This window comes from Chelon labrosus, assembly GCF_963514085.1.
Source record: "Chelon labrosus genome assembly, chromosome: 13".
Taxonomy (NCBI): Eukaryota; Metazoa; Chordata; class Actinopteri; order Mugiliformes; family Mugilidae; genus Chelon; species Chelon labrosus.
Window position 1 is genome coordinate 14,331,896 of NC_140346.1, and position 19,341 is coordinate 14,351,236.

General features: G+C 39.7%; 2 protein-coding genes across 3 annotated transcripts; one reads left to right on the forward strand and one right to left on the reverse strand.

Annotated features, from left to right (window-relative positions):
* Window positions 1-45: 45 nt before the first annotated feature.
* Window positions 46-6,716, reverse strand: yif1b (Yip1 interacting factor homolog B). Of its 2 annotated transcripts, none has more exons than XM_084558786.1 (8): window positions 6,531-6,716; window positions 4,826-4,928; window positions 4,479-4,608; window positions 4,211-4,315; window positions 3,816-3,952; window positions 3,064-3,219; window positions 2,872-2,965; window positions 46-1,524 (listed from the first exon to the last, which is right to left on the reverse strand). In XM_084558786.1, exons 1-8 carry the CDS (start codon window positions 6,565-6,567, stop codon window positions 1,369-1,371), a joined length of 918 nt encoding a protein of 305 aa, XP_084414912.1. In that variant the 5' UTR covers window positions 6,568-6,716; the 3' UTR covers window positions 46-1,368. The 2 variants fall into 2 exon arrangements, with proteins under 2 accessions (XP_084414912.1, XP_084414911.1); XM_084558785.1 differs by having other exon boundaries at window positions 6,522-6,716.
* Window positions 6,717-8,960: 2,244 nt separating this feature from the next.
* LOC311498094 (GTPase IMAP family member 9-like) lies at window positions 8,961-14,975 on the forward strand (the record flags this gene model as incomplete). Its single annotated transcript, XM_084558535.1, has 2 exons — window positions 8,961-8,988; window positions 13,883-14,975. 2 exons carry the CDS (start codon window positions 8,961-8,963, stop codon window positions 14,854-14,856), a joined length of 1,002 nt encoding a protein of 333 aa, XP_084414661.1. The 3' UTR covers window positions 14,857-14,975.
* Window positions 14,976-19,341: the final 4,366 nt, after the last annotated feature.

The window sequence follows — 19,341 nt, forward strand, 5'->3', positions numbered from 1 at the left end:
CAAGTGAAAAATGACTATTAATCTTTAATTTGCATCAATTTAAAAAGCTAAAACAAAGGATTTCACAAAGCTCACGGAGTAGGTTAGAAAGTTTACATGTTACTTCGAGGCTCACTTTATTATCAGTCATATCATTCCAATGGTGTGTTTGCTTTCAGCGTATTTTGACACCTGTGCGGGGATCAAGTTACAGTTAATCATGAAAAAGTGTTTAAATTCTGAAACTTTATGCAATGCCTTCTAATTAAATGTTGAACAATTGGCGCCTCACGCATCTGATAACAGTTTATCATTTGACATTCAATAAAAAGCTTTAGGGAAATAAGAAAAATCCTGAAATCACGTTCAATTTCCTGAAATCATTACCCTGGTTTGAAATAATACGAGTTAACATCAACTACATAAGACAGCGTGTTTGATAGTGGCATTAGAATATTCAAAAGCACATCAAAGCATTAAATTACTTCAAGTATCCCAACAGGACTAAAACAGTTTTTCGCAGAGCAAACTATCCTCCCTTGTTCCCTTTCTTTATTCCATCTCACTTTCAATATGAAAAGCAGCAAATAATTTACTCAGTTTTTAAAAAGGGCATCAAAATTGACTTGCGTTTCACTTCCTTAATGTTGCTTACAGCTCAGTTCAGTTCAGTTATCAGGCAGCAGAGCTCACGGGTAACAAAGCACATACAAACATGTAAATTGGATAAAAAGGAGGTCTCGTCCGCGTTCCCATATATACATAATGGTGACTGTTTTCCTACACATTTCTCAGCAGCGAAACAAACATGAAGACAAAAGGGGAAGAAGTTCATTCCAGTCGAACATCCGAGCAGAACCGGCCGATCACTTTTAAACCTGGATTTCAGTTCTGCCTCCGCATCAGACGGACGGTTCGTGTGAGGTTAGTGTGCTTCCTTTGTGTCGGCTCAGAAACGCCACTTACAAAATATTAACCCAGCCGCGACTATAATACCTTTTACTTATCAACAAACATACATAAATATTCCTAAAAAACATAATTAATATGTAATTACACAATATAGAAAACAACTTAAAGCTTCTTGTTGCTCGCTACAAAAAGACATTACATAAAAAAGACAAAAGAAAAAGGCAATACTAATGACACGGCTGTGCTGTGAGAGAAATGGCAGCAATGCCTCACACATGCAGTAATCGTCTTGTAGCATGTGTTGTTCTGCTCCACGCAAACATGGAGCGAGTCTTGTAAGCTTTCTGTCTTTACGTCGCTGTCTGTTACACCACAGTTTTTGATATGTGTGCGGAGTGTTTTTCTTTTTAAACAGGGGTCGAGACGGCAGCCACGTTCATCTGCTACACGTGTGAGTGGGTGTTGTCTGCGTGCGTTTTATCTGACGAGGTGGTAGGTGAGCCAGTACATGAAGACGGGCTGCGCCGCTGCTATAGACATGGTGAGGTACATCCTCAGCTGGTTCCTGGTTCCTCTCACCAGCCTGCCCTCTGCCGCCGCCTCTGATAACAGCTTCAGGCGCAGAGTGCGGATCTGAGGAGAGACCCGGACAAGACATTCTTTGATCAGCCGTTAAATCGCAACGTACTGCGTAATAAAGTTTAGTTGTATAGCACCTTTATTGTTTTAGAAGAAATAAAACCAGACATGGTGGATAAAATGAGGCCAAAGTACATGAACCCAGAGGAATAAAATGAAAAGGACCCAATGAGGATCTTATCTAGGTATGAAAATGTATAAAGCAGGCGGACATCAGCAGAATGTGGGAGCTCTAAAAGCATAAGACAAACTTACAAACATAGAGACTCCTGCAGTAAGTGTGCATATACACTGCCTCTCCAAAAGAAATAAATAAAAATCGCCACCCAAAAACAAACGTTCACACTCTAATATTTCATTGGACCGGCATTAGCTTTGATTACAGCATGCATTCGCTGTGGCATTGTTTCATTAAGCTTCTGCAATGTCACCAGATTTATTTCCATCCAGTGTTGCATTTATTTTTCACCAAGATCTTGTATTGATGATGGGAGAGTCTGACCACTATGGAAAGCCTTCTCCAGCACATCCCAAAGATTCTCAATGGGGTTAAGGTCTGGACTCTGTGATGGCCAATCCATGTGTGAAAATGATGTCTCATGCTCCCTGAACCACTCTTTCACAATCTGAACCCGATGAATCCTGGCATTGTCATCTCTGGAAGAGGGTAAATCTGGACTCATCAGACCACATGACCTTCTTCCATTGCTCCAGAGTCCAATCTTTATGTTTCCTAGCAAATCAAAGCCTTTTTTCCCCAGTTAGCCTCACTAATTAGTGGTTTCTTAAGGCTACACAGATGTTCAGTCCCAATCCCTTGAGTTCCCTTCTCATTGCACATGTAGAAATGTTCTTACTTTCACTATTAAACATAGCCCTGAGTTCTACTGTTGTTTTTCTGCGATTTGATTTCACCAAACGTTTAAGTGATCGCCGATCATGAACAATCAAGATTTTTTATTTTTTATTTTTTATTTCTTCCATCAGTGGTTTCCCACTATCTTTTTTCTCTGCTTAATGCCAAATGATTTGACCCTTCTCAAACAGACTAACATCCTTCCCACAACCACAGGATGTGTCTTTAGACATGGTTGTTTAAGAAATGAGAAGCTACTCACTGCATCAGTTGGGGTTAAATAACTTGTTGCCAGCTGAAAGATAATCACCCATGCAGTAAATAGGAGGAGTAGGAGGCTCATACCCATTTGCTTACTTAAATTCAGGTGGCGAGTTTTTGTTTGGCCAGGCAGTGCGTAAGTGTGCATATAAAGTATATTTATTTGGGTCAGGATTATGCTGAGAAGTAGAAGGAGGTATTTGCATCCTAAATGTCCAACTCACCATAAAGACAAAGATGGCAGCGCAGCACCACAGTAAAGACAGATAATATGCTGGCCTCCCAAATAAAAGGCCCGCTACGACACCAACAATCATCCTGGAGAAACCGAGAGAGGAAAGACACACGTAGTCGCGATTAGTTGTGACACCCGTAGAAGAGACATGATGCAAACAGAGGCATGGATCGGTACATACCCGACGTATTTGTAACCAGCAAAGGCTAGCAGGTCTATGGTGGTGAGGTCTGTGTTTACGGTGACGAGATAGAGCGACAGCAGGACCGCCAGGACTTCCATGATCAACCACACAAACGCTGAGCTGGCCTGGACGCCCAGCAGCTCTGGAGAAAACCTGATGGAAGCAGAAAATGACACGGCCTTAAAAATTCATCGCCATCAAGCTGTAGTGATGATTAGTCTCAGTTTTTTTAGATTAACTTTAAACAACAATTTCAAATTGATTCTCATGTGGCAATCCTTTAAACTTAATTATGTTGTTATTATAATAGTAACACTGAATTCTTAGTATTCTTAGTATCACCACTCTTGCAACGAGGATCTCGAAGTCAGCGTTTCTTTATTCAAGCAGTGCACTGAATCTCACACAACACAAGGTAAACAGTGTTTATACACAGTGCTAGATGATCTTCACTACACGTCATACTGCCTAGCAACAAACATGTCATCTATTCTCCAGAAGGAGGGAGTATCTTCCCTGAGATGGCACCAAGGTCTCAGGCCTCCTGCACTCTCCTTGAACTGATAGGGTTTCTACAAAACAAGGCACTTAATCATGCATGAATATAACCTGTTTACCAACTCAGTAATTAAATAAATTTTTCTATCAATCTGAATAATCAGTCCTTAAAAAAAAAAATTAAATTAAATTACCAAATCTTTCCCAAACCTACGTCACTTTGGCTAAAAGATGGGTGCGAGTATGTGTACCTGTTCTGTGTGCCAAGGGCCAGTCCAGCCACCAGGACGTATGTGATGAAGCCCATGGCGGGAATGTAAAGATCAGGAGCGTTCACATCAAAGCGTGGAGCCACAGGAGTGTCCTGCTGGTAGCTCACCTCCCAGTTCTACAAACACACGTCATCACACACTTAGCAAATCTGTAATAACTACACGCTGGATAAGATTATTTAATCTGGTTGACTTCTATCGAGTCCAAACATCAGGAATAAAACCAAAAAAAAGTCCCAGGTTTAGATGAGTATATTACATAAACATACACAGGAAGGGAAAAAATGTCTTGTGTGGTCTGGATTACTTTTCCAGTCAGAACTAGGAGCACATCTTGATCATGATTTACATTTAGCAGATGTTAGCAGACCTACCTCGTGCATGTAGGGGAAAACGAGAAGGCCCAGCTTCTTCCCCACGTACACCGTGTCCACGGCGAAGTAGTACTTCAGCTTAGAAATCGGGATGAACCTGTCCAGCTGCAACCAGCAAGCACAAGTACTTAGACCCATAATGGAGTGTGTTATTTTTCAATTTGGACATTGAGTTATTGTGGCTTCCTGTTTAGCATGTTTTACTTAGAGGATTCAGAGATCATTTAAGCAGAATGATTGAAAAGAAATATTGGAGAGACAGTCTTACATTCTTGTCCACCATTTCCTTCCCCTGGGAGGCCAGTGAGCTGCCATAAGCCATGGCCAGGTTGGACATGGGGTCCGACAGAAGGGACTGGCCTGCAAAGCCTGCTGCTTGAGGGTTGACCTGCTGATTCCTGCCAACATGACAAGAAAGCCAATCTTTTAATAATTTGATTGGATGAATATAGGACCCAAACATATAACATGCTGTAACATGGTATATACATGGTATAAACTATTAACATCTGCTTACTACTTTGTATTTTTACTTGGATCAAAGTTATAAAATAACATTTTATTAAATAGTTTCAACATCCAGCTAAGTTCCAGGCAGACTGGCACGGCGCCCACCTGTACCCCGCCTGCGATCCAGACCCTGCTCTGCTCGTATCCTCAAACAGCTGGCTGCCATCTGAACCGTCCACAGGGTTGTTCCTTAGACGCATATTAGGCTCTGCGTGAAAAGGGAAAATATTAGGAAAGGGGACGTGTCAAACTACGGAGTAGATATATACCTCTTACACTGCTTTCAGGAGCGTTTTGCAGCATGCATGAAGCGGGAAGAATTAATAAAGCAAGAAAACACAGACATAATAAAAACAGACGCAAAGAATCTACTTACTTAAATCTTTACTGAGCCTAACTATCAACATATATAAATCACTCACTGTGAAATATGTGCAGAGGTCTATTTGTCACGGTGAACTGATGCAGCACAACAGTGTTGTCATCACTAAGGACACACACATGTATTTATTTGAGAGAGTCCAGATTAGTGAACATGTTCGGAAGTTGGTTCATGGAACAATTTTGATGAAGCGATGGCAAACCACTGAAGAAGCTGCAAGCGTACACAAATTCTGTAGGCCAAACTGTGCACATAATCCCAATTTGAACGCTCTGCGCAGGGTGAAAGGAGCTCTTTAACTCCATTCCCTGAAGGAGCCTTCAAAATATCGCGCACTCATCACAAGACCTGCTTACACCATCCTCAAGAGCCACAAATGTTTTTCTTTTTTTTAGTTTGGACCTTGTAGAAAGTACACTGGATATAATATAAAATCAACTTAGGACACACAATATATGCACATTTAAATTCTATATTATAAAAGCAGCATAGTGTCCAGTTTATTAAGTTCACGAGTGAAGCTAATATAGTCTAATGTAACAGTCCTGCACTAAATCCTAGCTTCATGAAGGTTATAGTATTCAGTATTTGTTTAAAATAACAGGGAGCCGTTTATTCAGCTGTGTTTTTATTTTGGAGGCTACCATTTGTGGTGCTACTGAATGATGACACTGCTGAAATGCCACCTTTCTGATGCTGTTTTAACATAAAATGATCATTGTGACAGTCATGAATGGGGATACAGTACAGGTTATATTATATTGGCTAGTTTACCCAAATTAAGTGGCAAAGGAGCGTGTGTAAATACTGGTTATATCTTGTAAAAGCAGCATTGTGTCGACTCCACTGCGGAAGTGATGTATTTAAGCAATAAATTAAGATTATATCAATAATGACACTTAAGATCGTCCTATTTGCTCCTATAAGCCCGAAAGTCTAACCTTAAAACATTTTATTTTGTGAAGCAAAAAAAAAAAAAAAAAAAAAAAAAAAGGTTTTAAGGTTTTCTAACATGTATATCAAAATAAAACCGACGTCCTATTATTTAATAAATAAATAAATAAATAAGTACCGTTAAGAGGAACTGACTGAGGTCTTTGCCGTTTTAACGTTCACGCAGCTAGTTAGCACTGCTAACACACTTAGCTAAGGTTTATTATTAGTTTACAGTCAGCATATAGGCCGCTAATGTCAATTAATTACGCTATTAGCATCTTCCATGCTGGCCAACGCTGGGCGCTGACAAACTTAAATTTAACGTTTTTGTGTCCGCGTTTTTAAAAGTTGTGTAACGTTATTTTTTTTAGCATCAACCGGCAGCTAGCCAACATCACCGTGCAGTTCAGTTCACGTCGGCTCCCAAGCGGCTCGCGGTCCATGCACCTGGCAACGGTTGATATGATGGATGAAATCACGTACGTAACTTACGCTGTCTGGACCCACTTTGAGTTGCTGTATAATCCATTTGGATGAAGTTTATAGGAGCAGAAGCAGAAGCTGTCAGATCACCAACTCTATTCAGATGGAGTCAGTAGCAGCTAGTAAGCTCCACAAGGAAGTAGCAGTCATTCATAAGATTTTAGACGGAAGTAAACGCGTTCTTCTTCTTCTGCTGTGTTTTTTAAAGTGGAACCAACGTGAACGCTGAACACCGCCACCTACTGTATTAAGGTTTCCTCATTTGCTTTGCCAATAACAACTTTTTTTTTTTTTGCAGAATTTGTGCCAACAACACTTTAATATTCAGCCTAATGTTTAGCTAGCTCAGATTTGTCTCTTGTACTTTTCACATCCCACCGACACATGCTCTCAGCATTTTAAACCCAACTTTTATCTGATTATTTAGAAGCACAAGTGGTTTTGTTTTGAAATTGTATTGGTTATTATTGCAACACTCTTACACAATATGGAGGAGAGATGATTTTTTATTTATTTTTTTGCTTTGACTTTATTATAGGTATATGTGTATATGTTTATACATTTTAGACAATACTTATTGTTATTTTCGTTATTATTACTTACTTTTCACTTATACTATTTATTTCTAATTTTATATTTTACATACATTATTTTCAATTTTATTTTAGTTATTTATTTTGGCGTATCTGCTCATATGTGTAGGTATGTCTACATGTGAATACATACTTTGTGATTTATTTTTGTAAGATGGGCATATGTTACAAAAATATATTTTTCTCTCTATATATAATATATATATATTTATCTCTTCAAAGTAAATAAAAATTTGATCACAAAAAAAAATTATCTGATTATTTTCTTTAGACAGTAGTGGAAAGTAAGCATAGTATAAAGTATAGTAATAATAATAATAATACATTTTATTTATAAGCGCCTTTCAAGACTCACAAGGACACAAAACAAGACAGAAGTTTGTCAGTAGTGTAGTTATCACTTAATTTATTAGGCTAACCTATAAATCCTGAGGAGGAATTTTGTGTAATTGTATCTAGTCTTTATGAATGAATGAATGAATGAATGGATGACATCAAAACCGTGAAAGCGGAACATGTGCATTTCCTGGTTTCTTCCTGTCTGGCGTTTCCCATAAGGCATTAATAAGTTTAAATATTTAGGGCATTGTACATTTTGTGATCTATTATATGATAAAGACATTTGCAGACAATGCTGGAAGTTACATACATGAGCTCATATGTGGGACTGGAAATTTTGCTTGTGTATAACTACTGTCGAGACCTCTCTGCGCTTCCTTGTACGCTGTCCACCTGTCGTGTTGCTGCAGTACAGGCAGAATCTGGAGACTCACAGCAGTTCATAAAGACAGCTGAAAGCTCCTAGAGACTTAAGTGAAAGCCAGATGTTTGTAAATGTTGCTGCACCCACCTAGTCCGCTGTAATGCTAAATTTTTTATACAGATGGCTTTATTTAGGCTTTCATTCAGATTCTCATCACACAGGCTATTCTGTCTATCTGAAAATATGTAACAAAATAAAAAAAATTACAAGTATTTTATTTTTTGTTCTGTATATATTCGGCCTTTTCCTGCCAAGATTTTACCGATGTGTTTCTGTTTTCTTTACTGTTTCTACATGCAAAATAAATCCTTGTGTTTTTGAGTTGAAGGCAATGTGAGGTGACGCACATATGAATAGAAACAAGTCAAATGTGCTCATACGTCTGTAGTGACAGGCCTCTTAGAGCAAACAAAACGCAGCTTAATAAAACTCAGCGAGCGACTGCGTTTACTGGAACTGAGCTGCCGATTAAAATCAGTTACCCGTGTAAAGGCATCTAAAACATTGGCATGAGAAGAACACGGAAAGGTTGTACGGTTCCCATCAGTGACATGGGAATATGTGCGGTGACATACAGAGACATAAAAAAAAACCTGTCCTTGAAACAGAAAACGCATTCCAGTATTCAGCAGTGACAGTAAATGTGTCTGTGCCTGTGTTTATCGGAAATTGTCTCTGTAAATTGAAGAGGAGCTGATAACCTTTCAGATCGGCAGATTAGTCAGCTTCTTTGAAAGGATGGGAGTTTCCCAAAAGTTGTCACATTAATTATCCTCTTTAAAGTGTTAAGTATCACTTAAACTACTTCCTGACAAACAGACAGGCTGTGTACTTTACACTCTTATACTTTTGGGTTACCATTTGCAGATCTGACTTACCATGAAAAAGACAGCATATGGAATGTGGTTGAACTTGAGAGATGACTTTAAAACAAAGTATATGGAATCTTCCAACTATTGAGCGCTTATATAAGGCCCGTCTCATGCTAAGAAAGTAACAGCTGCATTGAGGATTTGGATGCGTATGTCTGTAATCTGTAAACCTGTGGCCAACAGTGTTAAAACGCAGGCAGGTACAAAAGAAATGGCGACTGCAAGGAACATGTACACAGGTAATCTGTTCTTTCTGATCTATCTTACTCTTTCGGGCTACTGACCGTACTTCTGAAGACCTGCAACTAGAACCTGTACGCAGTTCTGCTTTTTAAACCCAGAACATATTTTATTTAGTTTTTGCTATGCAACTAATTGATTGACAGTTGTGAAACCTCAGCAACCCGTGATGTTATTAGTGATGCAGTGCTACGCAATGCAAACTATTGACCCTCATAGCAAAGCTATGGGAGTCAATAGTTTGCAGTGCGAAGCACTGCAAACTATTGTTCTTCACTACGTTTTTTCTTCTTATTATTATTATTAAACTTTTTCCTACGCATTTTCGAAACCTTTCAACTCAAATACCGTTCGTCGCACACAGACACAAAATACATCAAAACGTGCGTCTCGATCGGACTCGGTGTGCTTCTATACAGTTCTTTCAAACAAGATTTTTTCGCGACGTAGTCGCGAAAAAACTGCGACAAATTTCCCAATTGAAATGAATGGAGAAGCCCGAAAAAAAAAAAAATTCAACAGACATTTTCAACAATGAACTGCTCTGGCATACTTTAACCGAGAGACTTCATTTAAACTTTAAAACGTAGGTACTCTTGCCTTCTCTTCAGAGATTCACTTCACTTGTCGACAACTTTTACCGTTTTTAAACTATGAAGCCTCAGAGTTGTGTAGGTTTTTACTCAAATTTCAGGGTTTATAATGGGTGTGTATTGCGCGGAATGTTTGTGCTAGAGTGGATGACATCATCAGCTAGAGTGAGGAGGGGAGAAGAAAGTTAGTCAAAAAACTGCACAGAAACTGCTCCCGTGGCCACAAATTTCACACGACAGACATAATTTATACATAGAAACGTAGGAAAATTTGTCTTCTCACTCAAATTCGTCTGCTAAAGCTGTAAGTCTTATAGTTTTGGCGTCAGACACAAAGATGCGCCAGCAACACCCACCCACAGCTCCATAGACTGCCATGTTAAAAAGGCAGGGAAATTTCTGGAGGAAAGCAGACGTAACCTTTCTTTGAATCGCTTAGAATAGGTCACATTTCTTCATTTTACCCACAAATTACACATCTAGACGTTCAGGAAAGCCTCAAGATGCCCAAAGTTAAGTCGGTTCAATGATTGGAAATACGGTTTGGCCACAAGTCCTTCCTGTTCGAGGCGATATTTCAGCATTTTCTCTCTCTCTCCCCGTCTTCCAACTGACATTCGAACAGGAGCAGTTGACCCTGGTAGCCATGACAACCAGACCCCAACCAGCTTACACACGTTCACACACGCAGCTGCAGGGGACGAGAGGCGGGAAAAGAGCTCTCAGTGGAAAACATGATCTGCCAAAACATTAAAACCCCCCAAACCATCCATGTCTCCCTTGGTGCTTTCACACAGCTGCTGGGCCTCTTAGCTATAGCTCTTCTCATTGACTGAATGACAACTTCTCAGTCATTTTTGACCTTTTCCTTTATTTTAAACACAAATTATATCTGGCTGCTTTGCTGAAACTCCTGACACAACATCCCTGACCCGTTTCCTTCATCTTATTAGGTCAGTGAATAGCTAAACTGCTAACAGACGCTAACGACTAGCCGCCCAGTGATTTAGCCGACGACTAGCCTTCCAGCATAGCTCATGTATGTTAGCAAGCTAGCGGAGCTAACGGAGCTAGCTAGCCGCTACCTTAACGCCGCGGACTCAACCGCGGAGTTAGCCTCGAGCTAACCGCTAACTAACCGCTAGCTAACCGGGATTTAACCGCGGACCCGCGGGAGTTAAACACGAATTAGCCGCGGCAGTTCGCCGTGAGCTAACGCGGAGGCTAGTGGGGTTAGCCGCCGGCTAATTCGCCGCCTTGCTAGCGGGTGCTTATCACAGTAATAATGTTGAAGTTTTACAATTTAAAGGGAAGATATTTTTAAATTAAACTGTGTCAAACTGAAAAATATATTATTCCACCACATAAAGTAGGAAACATTTATGGCTTGCAACAACGTTAATGACAGTATATATATAATTGGAGTAATTTAATATAATATGATGTTTTTAATTAAATAAATAATGAGCTGTTGAACACTCATAAGAGTTATATTAAGTATGTTACATAACATTATTTGACATGTCTGTTTGTCTGCCTATAGTTTTCCTCCAGCTGATCCAGACAGACTGCAGTGACGTCCAATATGAGACAAAGAGCTGGACTCGCAGGACAATTTGAAGGTCTTCACTTCATCGCTGGTTCCTTGTTACAGCCTGGATGTGTTAAGTTTAATATTATTGTTTTTCTAACTGTAAGACTGTGCCGTAAACTGTTAAACTATTGCTCAGGTAGGAGTAATGAGTTTTATTGTTAAAATTATTATGATTAACGATCAATTGTTACGATTTGCTCGTTCTTTGTCTGGGGATCCTAGTGAGATCCCTCCCACTCTCTTCCTTATTTGATGCTGGCTTTCAGGTGGAGCTGGGAGGGCTCTGCTGCCTGTACCTGCCCTTCAGTTTGTAGAAGGGCGTAAAGGACGACCCTTCTCAGTGTCTCTCTCTCTCAGCCAGGCCTACTGCATCCTCCTCATCCTGTTTGGTTTGTTGTACCCTGCATGACATCAAACTCACACCCATCCAGTCAGAAGGAACCAGGCCTTAAATGACTATTTGAGTTGTGCTTTTTGTTATAGCTGCTGCTCATGGTAGTAAAGACATTCGCGACGTAAGTCGCGAATACTTTCATACCTGTCTTGACCTGACCATTACTTTTTGTAGTCAAACATGAAATTATTTGCAACGTAAGTCGCAAATATTTTCACCGGGATTATATTATCACTATATGAACAGGTGATCATTAAAGCATCATAGCATCTTAGTATAATTGCATTGTAGCATCTTAGCATCGTAGCAACATAGTATCTTAGCTTTGTAGCATCTTAGTATCATAGCATCTTAGTATCTTAGCATCATAGCATTGTAGTAGCATCTTGGCATAGTAGCATCATCATAGCATCGTAGCATCGTACTGTCGCAGCAATATAGCATGGTATCGCAGACTGCTGCGGCCACTGCATCACTCTCGCGATTTCCCGCAGGGGAATTGTCTAGTTTTTTATGCTCTTTTATTTGATGAGTGTGACAGTTCTCTGTCAGTGTGTTTGCACTGCTCTTGTCAAATTAATCAAAAATAATGAAGGGAAATGGCATCACATAGATTAATAGATATATTTTAAAAAGTAAACAAAATGAGGATAAAGCATTTGCCAGTTCATCAACATCTAATTCAGTGCTTATGTACATACGCAAAGCCAAAGTATTAAATGAAATTAAATGAAATTAACCAATAGAAATACCTGTGGACATACACATTGTTCTAAATTATTGTGCAAATAGGGTTATTGTTTATTTTCCCTAAATAATATTTTTTTTTTTTCCCCACAATTATATTACAACATGGATGTTACCACAGGTAGACAAATCTCATGATGACAACAGATTTTCAAAACTGGAAAAGAACACAGAGTACATTCTTCCAAAAAAATGTTATACATATTATTATTTGGTTTAAAGATAATAGTTGTAATAAACTGTAAATTATGTACAAATTTAAAAGGCAGACTATGTTAATATCCTTCTTTGATATCAGTTTAGGGTTAAGTCTGTATTTATGTTAAGATGCCAGAATTGACTCCCACAGTTGTTCTTTCTAGGCATACCGTCACCGCCACCTGGGTCGTTCCACCGGTTCTTAGTATTGAAGTTTTGAGAGGATGGTGGTCATTTTTCTCCTTTCATTCCCTCAGTGAGCAAGGACTCGAGGTGGTGTATTGTTGAGCACGACGTAGAGCATTTACCTGCATTGAAGCAATATTTGTCTGGCAGGATATGGTCGGGAACTCTAACACGATCTCTTTAGTGATGATCTTGCATTTGTTTTTGTAAAAAAAATAAATAAATAAAAAAGCAATTCTTTTTATAACTCTTGGAATATATTGTGAGATCCAACACTTTTTATCCACAGAATAGTATTTCTTCCTTCCCATGTTACACGAGAACTGAGACTTGTGTAACAACCTCATGAAAAGCCATTAAGTTGCTCAGAGCCGACGGGAAAGCTTGAATCTTGAATCTCTTTGTCCCATGAGGCAATTTTTATTTTCAAGGTTGTTGTTTCCCTGTTCTTCTGGCCCTTATGCTAAGCTAAACCCATCTTTTGTATTTTGTTAGCCACAGACCCAAGAGCTTTGGTATAACTGATCAAGGCTACAGTATATGCAATATTGTTGTATGTGACAAAGAACTAAGTGACACTGGTTTACCAATGCCGATCCAGCTTTCATGCAACTTCAGCAAAAGAAAATCCTCAAAGCTATGTTGTTCTCAGTGGTTGCCCTCACAGAGGGCCCAGGGCGGTTATGCAGAGGCACCTAAAATGTGTTTCTAGGTTTTAGGGACCACTGTTGCATATGCGAAGAAGTTGTAGCATTCATTGTGGCTGAACAACAAGATTAAAAAAAGAAAGTAATCTGAGGTTGTGGAGTTAGAAAGAATTTAACTTTAGCTCACTTCTAACCAAACGTCCACCTGAAAATTTAAACAAGATGTCTAAGAATTAGTTGTATTTTTGTATTTTTGACATGGAAAACAGCTCGTAGGACATAGAACAGAATCATTTTAAAGCAAAATGCATTGCACAAGAATACATGGATTGTATGTCAGTTGCCTTTCTAAAGCAACCAACCTGGTTGTCAATTGGATCAGTAAACTGCTCTGGCATACCCTGAGACATTTTTGATTGTTACTGGTGCTTGCATTATATTGTATGTAAAGGGGGAACATCATCATTAAAGACATATTGAACAACAATTTGTTACAAGCCAAGAAGTAAAGGTTTTTTCTATGATGTTTTGTAGGTTTCAATCCAGATGAAGAAATCCGCATAGTCCTGATCGGAAAGACAGGAAATGGGAAGAGCGCATCGGCAAACACTATCCTGAGACGACAGGTTTTTGAGACAACCCTCTCTCCATGCTCAGTGACGTCAGAGTGTAGGAAGGCCAGAGGAGTGGTGAACGGATGCATGCTTGCTGTGATTGACACGCCAGGAATGTTTGACACAAAGTACAAAGAAGACGAGCTGATCAGAAAACTGAAAGAATGCATCTCTCTCTCTGCCCCCGGTCCCCACGTGTTCTTGATCGTGGTCCAGTTGGGCACTAGATTCACAGAGGAAGAACAGAAAACCGTGAAACTCCTGCGTCTGGTGTTTGGTGACGAAGCTGCAGCCTACTCCATGGTTCTCTTCACGCATGGCGAGAAGCTGCGAAACACAGCAATCGAAGACTACTTTAGCAAGTGTGGAAAACTAAGCCACCTGATTGAAGACTGTCACTGGCGGTATCACGTGTTCAGTAATACAGTTACTAATAGGAGTCAGGTACCCCAGTTGCTTGTGAAAATAAAAAGCATGATCAGCGACAACGATGGGACATTTTACACAAATGCCATGTTCCAGGAGGCTGAGAGAGCGATCCAGGAACGCGCAATGAAGATCATGAAGGACAACGAAGAGCAGAAACGCAGAGAAGAAGAAGAACTGAGAGCCTCGCTTGAAGGAGAACTCCTGCAGGAAAAGCTTGAGAGGCTGGAAGAAGAGTATAAAAGACAATCGAGAGAAAAGGCTGAGAAGAAAAATAAATTCATTGAAACTGCTATGATTGCGCCAACGGCTGAAGTGGGTATGGCAATCGGTGCTGGGGCACTAGTGGCTGGAGGTCCAGTTTGCATTGCCATAGGAGCAGCGGCAGGTGGAGTTATTGGGGCTTGCGTGGGAGCCTTGACACCACTAGCAGCAAAAGCTCTGAAAAAGATGTGCGCTGTACAATAAAACTGATTACATAAAGTGTAATGACTGCGTTTACTTGGTCAGCATGCCAAAGAACGGAAGAACTAATGTATGTACCTGAACTGTAAGTTCTCTGTAAAACTTGTTACTACTCTTTTATAATAAACTGAATAAACATTTTAGCTTCTTTCAGTTTATTGTTTTGGATTTACGACCAACTTCACAGTATGGTGTGATTCTCATTGCTCATAGCATCGTTACCAGAAGTACAGGCAGGTTTTTTCGGTGTATCCAGGTAACAGATAACTGATATACACAACAAGACTACCTCTTCCATAACTGTAGTTCGACAAGCAACAAGAGACACGCGAATGCTCTGGGAGTTGACAGACAACATTTACGATCGAACAGGTTTCACTCAGTTAACAGGTTCACTACAACAGGTTTGTTTAAAGGTGGAGTCAGTCAGCCCTTCTCATCAAATACTGTACATCAGAGGTCTTCAACAGGGGGTCCGTGGAGGTACTGCAGGGGTGTCACAAATTTTTTTTTCCATAAATTTAAATGTCTTTAAATACACATATACATAAGTAGGGGGTCTCCACTCCATCTCTCCATCAGTTTGGGGGTCCATGGCCTGGAAAACGTGGAAGACCCCTGCTGTACATTGTAAATGGTGGAAAGGAGGCGCTAGCAGCAGTTTGATACCTAGCTAACATCAGTTAGATTACTCATTGTGCCGTTGCTGGGGGCCAAGCTTCTTACTAAGGAAGGGGTGTTTGTTTTAATACGAATCTCAGGGAACACTGACTCCACCTTTAAGGTATTTGCATGACAGCTCTGTTTGACGTGTTCGCTAGCTCAGCAACTGGGTATGGCGAGGCTTTCCGCCTCTTTTGCTCTCCCCCATATGGACTGCTACTTGCGTGTAACCATAGCACACTCAATTGTGATTGGTCAATACTACTCAGACACCAAACAGAGAGATCCCCAAATCTTGTCCCCTGCATAGAGATTCATATTCATATTCATATCACTTTATAGAGACACTAAACCAGAGTTAAAAGCAGGGTGAATACTTGATTGCATTTGTCAGATTGACAGAAAGATAACTTCAAATTAATGCATTCCTGTCTATGTGTAAACACGCAAATATTGCCAACACACCCATCACATAAGGAAGGAAGCAGATTTATTCATGCGTAAAGCTTGTTGTCTTTGTCGCAAGTACTGCACATTTAATGCCCTTTCAAAGCATCTATCTTTGATCAACATACCTCCTTTTACTACTATTTCTTGCAGTTTATGAAAGCGTTTGTACATATTTTTTGTTCTGTACAAATTAAAAGCACTAGCATATATACTGTATCTATTCTTAGAAATCCCAATATATGAAAAAAGAAAAAGCGCACAGTGAAATAAGACAGGCATTTTTGAATGTCAGTTCACATGTATGTGTGTGTGAAGTTTACAAAGTGTCTTTGTGGCTACGCTGATATCCAAGTGTTTTTTCCATATATGCCAAATGGTGTTTTAGACAGATGGGAAGTGGATGTGTTGCGGATAATTGTGCACAATATGCGGACGCACAGAGAAGCTGCAGGCGAATTCATCTGAGACCGACAGTATCACTGCAACATGATCACATAAGACGCAAAGCAAGCACAATAATTCATATAAATATTGGTGGCGTACTTAATAAATTAATCTGATAAGATAAAAGTATTTCAGAAACTGTCAACGTCCTGTCTATCTGTCAGTTTGCTTTCCACTTTGTGTCTCACTCAAGCTTCTGACAGCTGTACTCACTAACCTTCAGGCAAAATGACCAACTCCGCTTAAATGGACTGCACTGAATAAAAGGGCCACACATGGCTCTAGAGCAGCCATGGCTCACACACACACACACACACACAAACATGTACAGTACACTCAGATGTACACGTAAACGCACATGCACAATATAGAGTCATTGTCTCTCGCTTACACACAGCGCAGAGCCAGAACAGGGACTATTTTAAGGGGGTTTTCTCATGCGGTAGTAATTGCTCCAAAGGCCACACAATACAATAGAGGTCTACACTTAGCAGCTTGGTGTGCAGTGACACTGGAGACACACGTGGCTCGGGGTGAATCTGTCTTTAGAAATAAATTTCAACAACACGGACAGGCTCATTTAAAGCAAAGACAAGCAAAACATGCATGACTGTGTCTGAGCAACAGGATTTGTGTGAGTCCTCTGAGGTCATTTGTATGAACACGAAAATGCATTTCAAACTTATCTCAGTATACCACACAATACATCCTACGTAGTGTAAGGATTACAGTCGTAACATTTTCAGGGTGAAAGTGGGTCTCCATCATGTTTTTTTTCCAGTTTTCTTGTAAAAGAATGTTATTCATAGAAAGCTAAAACAATTTTAATGCATAGATTAGATAGAAAACTTGGTATATTAATAAAAAAAACAATAGTGTAAACTATATCAGGCACTTGAAGAAGACATTGAAGCTTCTGCTTCACTGAAATGGCAAAAAGGCAGATGGCAAAACGTGGCAGATGGCTACTGAATAACTTTGACTGTGGTGGATTGAAATGTGTAACATCAATTAGCATTTTCCAAAAATGTGTTCATGCTAAATTTAGATTGAAACTTTCAGAAAACTTGAATATGGCTTATTTTTGAATGTACTGTTGTGGTGTTAGGTAGTTGTTGTCCTAACCCTAAATATCCCAAATGATTTGACGGATGGACCTTAAAACGTACAATGCAGAATACAAGTGCAGTTTCACACCATAGTTTATATCATGATGTGCCCCTCTCCCAGAGCTAAACGGATAATATATGTCAAGTGGCTCCCTCTCCATGTTCACTTGCTGCTGTTCAACTATGAAAACATGAACGAGTGATAAAAAGTAAATTGGAAGTCCATTAAATAAGATCAAACTAAAACCATGTCTGCAGCTGTAAATGCTGGATTATTCACAGTGATTAACACATGATGACATAAATTAAAGTAACAGCAACAATTTAACCTAAATTCACAGCTCCAGTATCATGTTGGTGGTACACTGACTTGCGATAAGGAGAATTAATCCTTTTTATTTCCCACTCGGTGGCCTGAATACCTGTTGTGGCACTATGCAACTACCTCCAAGTAATGGATCTTCTGTTTGGAAGAAGAAGAAGCTCAGTATTGTCAGCATGGATACGATGGCAGAGAATTAAATGCTGCAAGACAGATGCTGTCGGGCAAGTAAGTAATAGTGCTTACTATAGTATGCCTCATGTTGTTGCACTGGCTTGATGTTTGCCTATGGTAGCAAAGTTGTCGACAAACTATGGGTGTAGCCCTGGTTTATCAGAATTGTATAGATGTTTCAACTGATACAGAGAAAGAAACAAAACCTTTGAATGCTATTGGATAGTCCTACAACCAATCAGAGCCAATTTGTCGAAAGCAAATTCAGCTCAACAGTGCTCAGATACTGTGTTTGACTATGTCACTGCTACTTGTCTGTCCATAAAGCCTCCAGAGTCGGACTCCAGACCAAATTTTCCCTACGAGAAAAAGTAAAATGTTTTGGGCAGGGTAAGTTTCGGGATGGCTTCCAGGCTAGGCTATCAGATCTTGCAGAGTTTTAAACATCACAAATCTACAATTTAAGAACACTTTGTAACTGGTGGAGAAAAAAAACCAATACACGCATGAAGGATTTGTATGTAAATTTTCAAAGGGAGATAAATAATTCAAAATTTCACCTTTGGGATTATGAGGTTCAACTAGAAATATGTGGTAGCAGGAAGACATTGGGGGGTGATAGCATCACAATAGTTTGCGTGGCAAAGCTACACCGGCATCAGTAATTTTGTAGAGTTTGCCTAGCATGCTTCACATAGAGAGAGAGAGGGGGAGAGAGAGAGAGAGAGAGAGAGAGAGAGAGAGAGAGACGTGGAGTGAACAAACTCTTCCATGAAGCATGAAAAGCATTTATCATGTCATTATGAAGTACATCCGCAGCTACACTCGGCAAAGCAGAGCGGAGCTGTTTTGAAGAACCTTCCTTGTCCTCGTCTTTATTCTCATTTGCACTCCTCTTCTGTCAACAGACTTACTTTTCCAACGAAAGGGATCTGGCAGCCACGGATCCAGGGATAATGGAGTTATCACTGATGTCAGCACAGGTAAGGAAGTAGCGTTCAGGTTCTCTTAAAACCCTAAAGAGGATGTAGATTACTTTACTTTAGATTTTACTTTTTACAGCTTTTGAAGAGCCTATTGTGACATATTTATTTACAGTAACTGAAACATGCACAGCAAATTAAAATAGGATTAAAATCCTCCCTTTTTGTGTGTGTGTACGGTTTTCTATCTTTATCAGATGCCCACTATTAAAGCATTAAAAACCATAATGTCACACTCATCGGATCACGCCAGATAAATAATGATGAAGTTGCTACTAAAGTAGACACTGTGCAGATGCTGCAGGATCTTTATCAGCCTTTATACTTACCTGGGGTATGAAGC

Coding starts and splice junctions, on each gene's coding strand:
- yif1b (XM_084558785.1), bottom strand. CDS start 6,567: ATGGATTATACAGCAACTCAAAGTGGGTCCAGACAGCGTAAGTTAC. Junction 2,966..3,063: donor GCTGGTTACAAATACGTCGG/GTATGTACCGAT, acceptor CGGTTTCTCCAG/GATGATTGTTGGTGTCGTAG. Junction 1,525..2,871: donor CTGCCATCTTTGTCTTTATG/GTGAGTTGGACA, acceptor GTCTCTCCTCAG/ATCCGCACTCTGCGCCTGAA.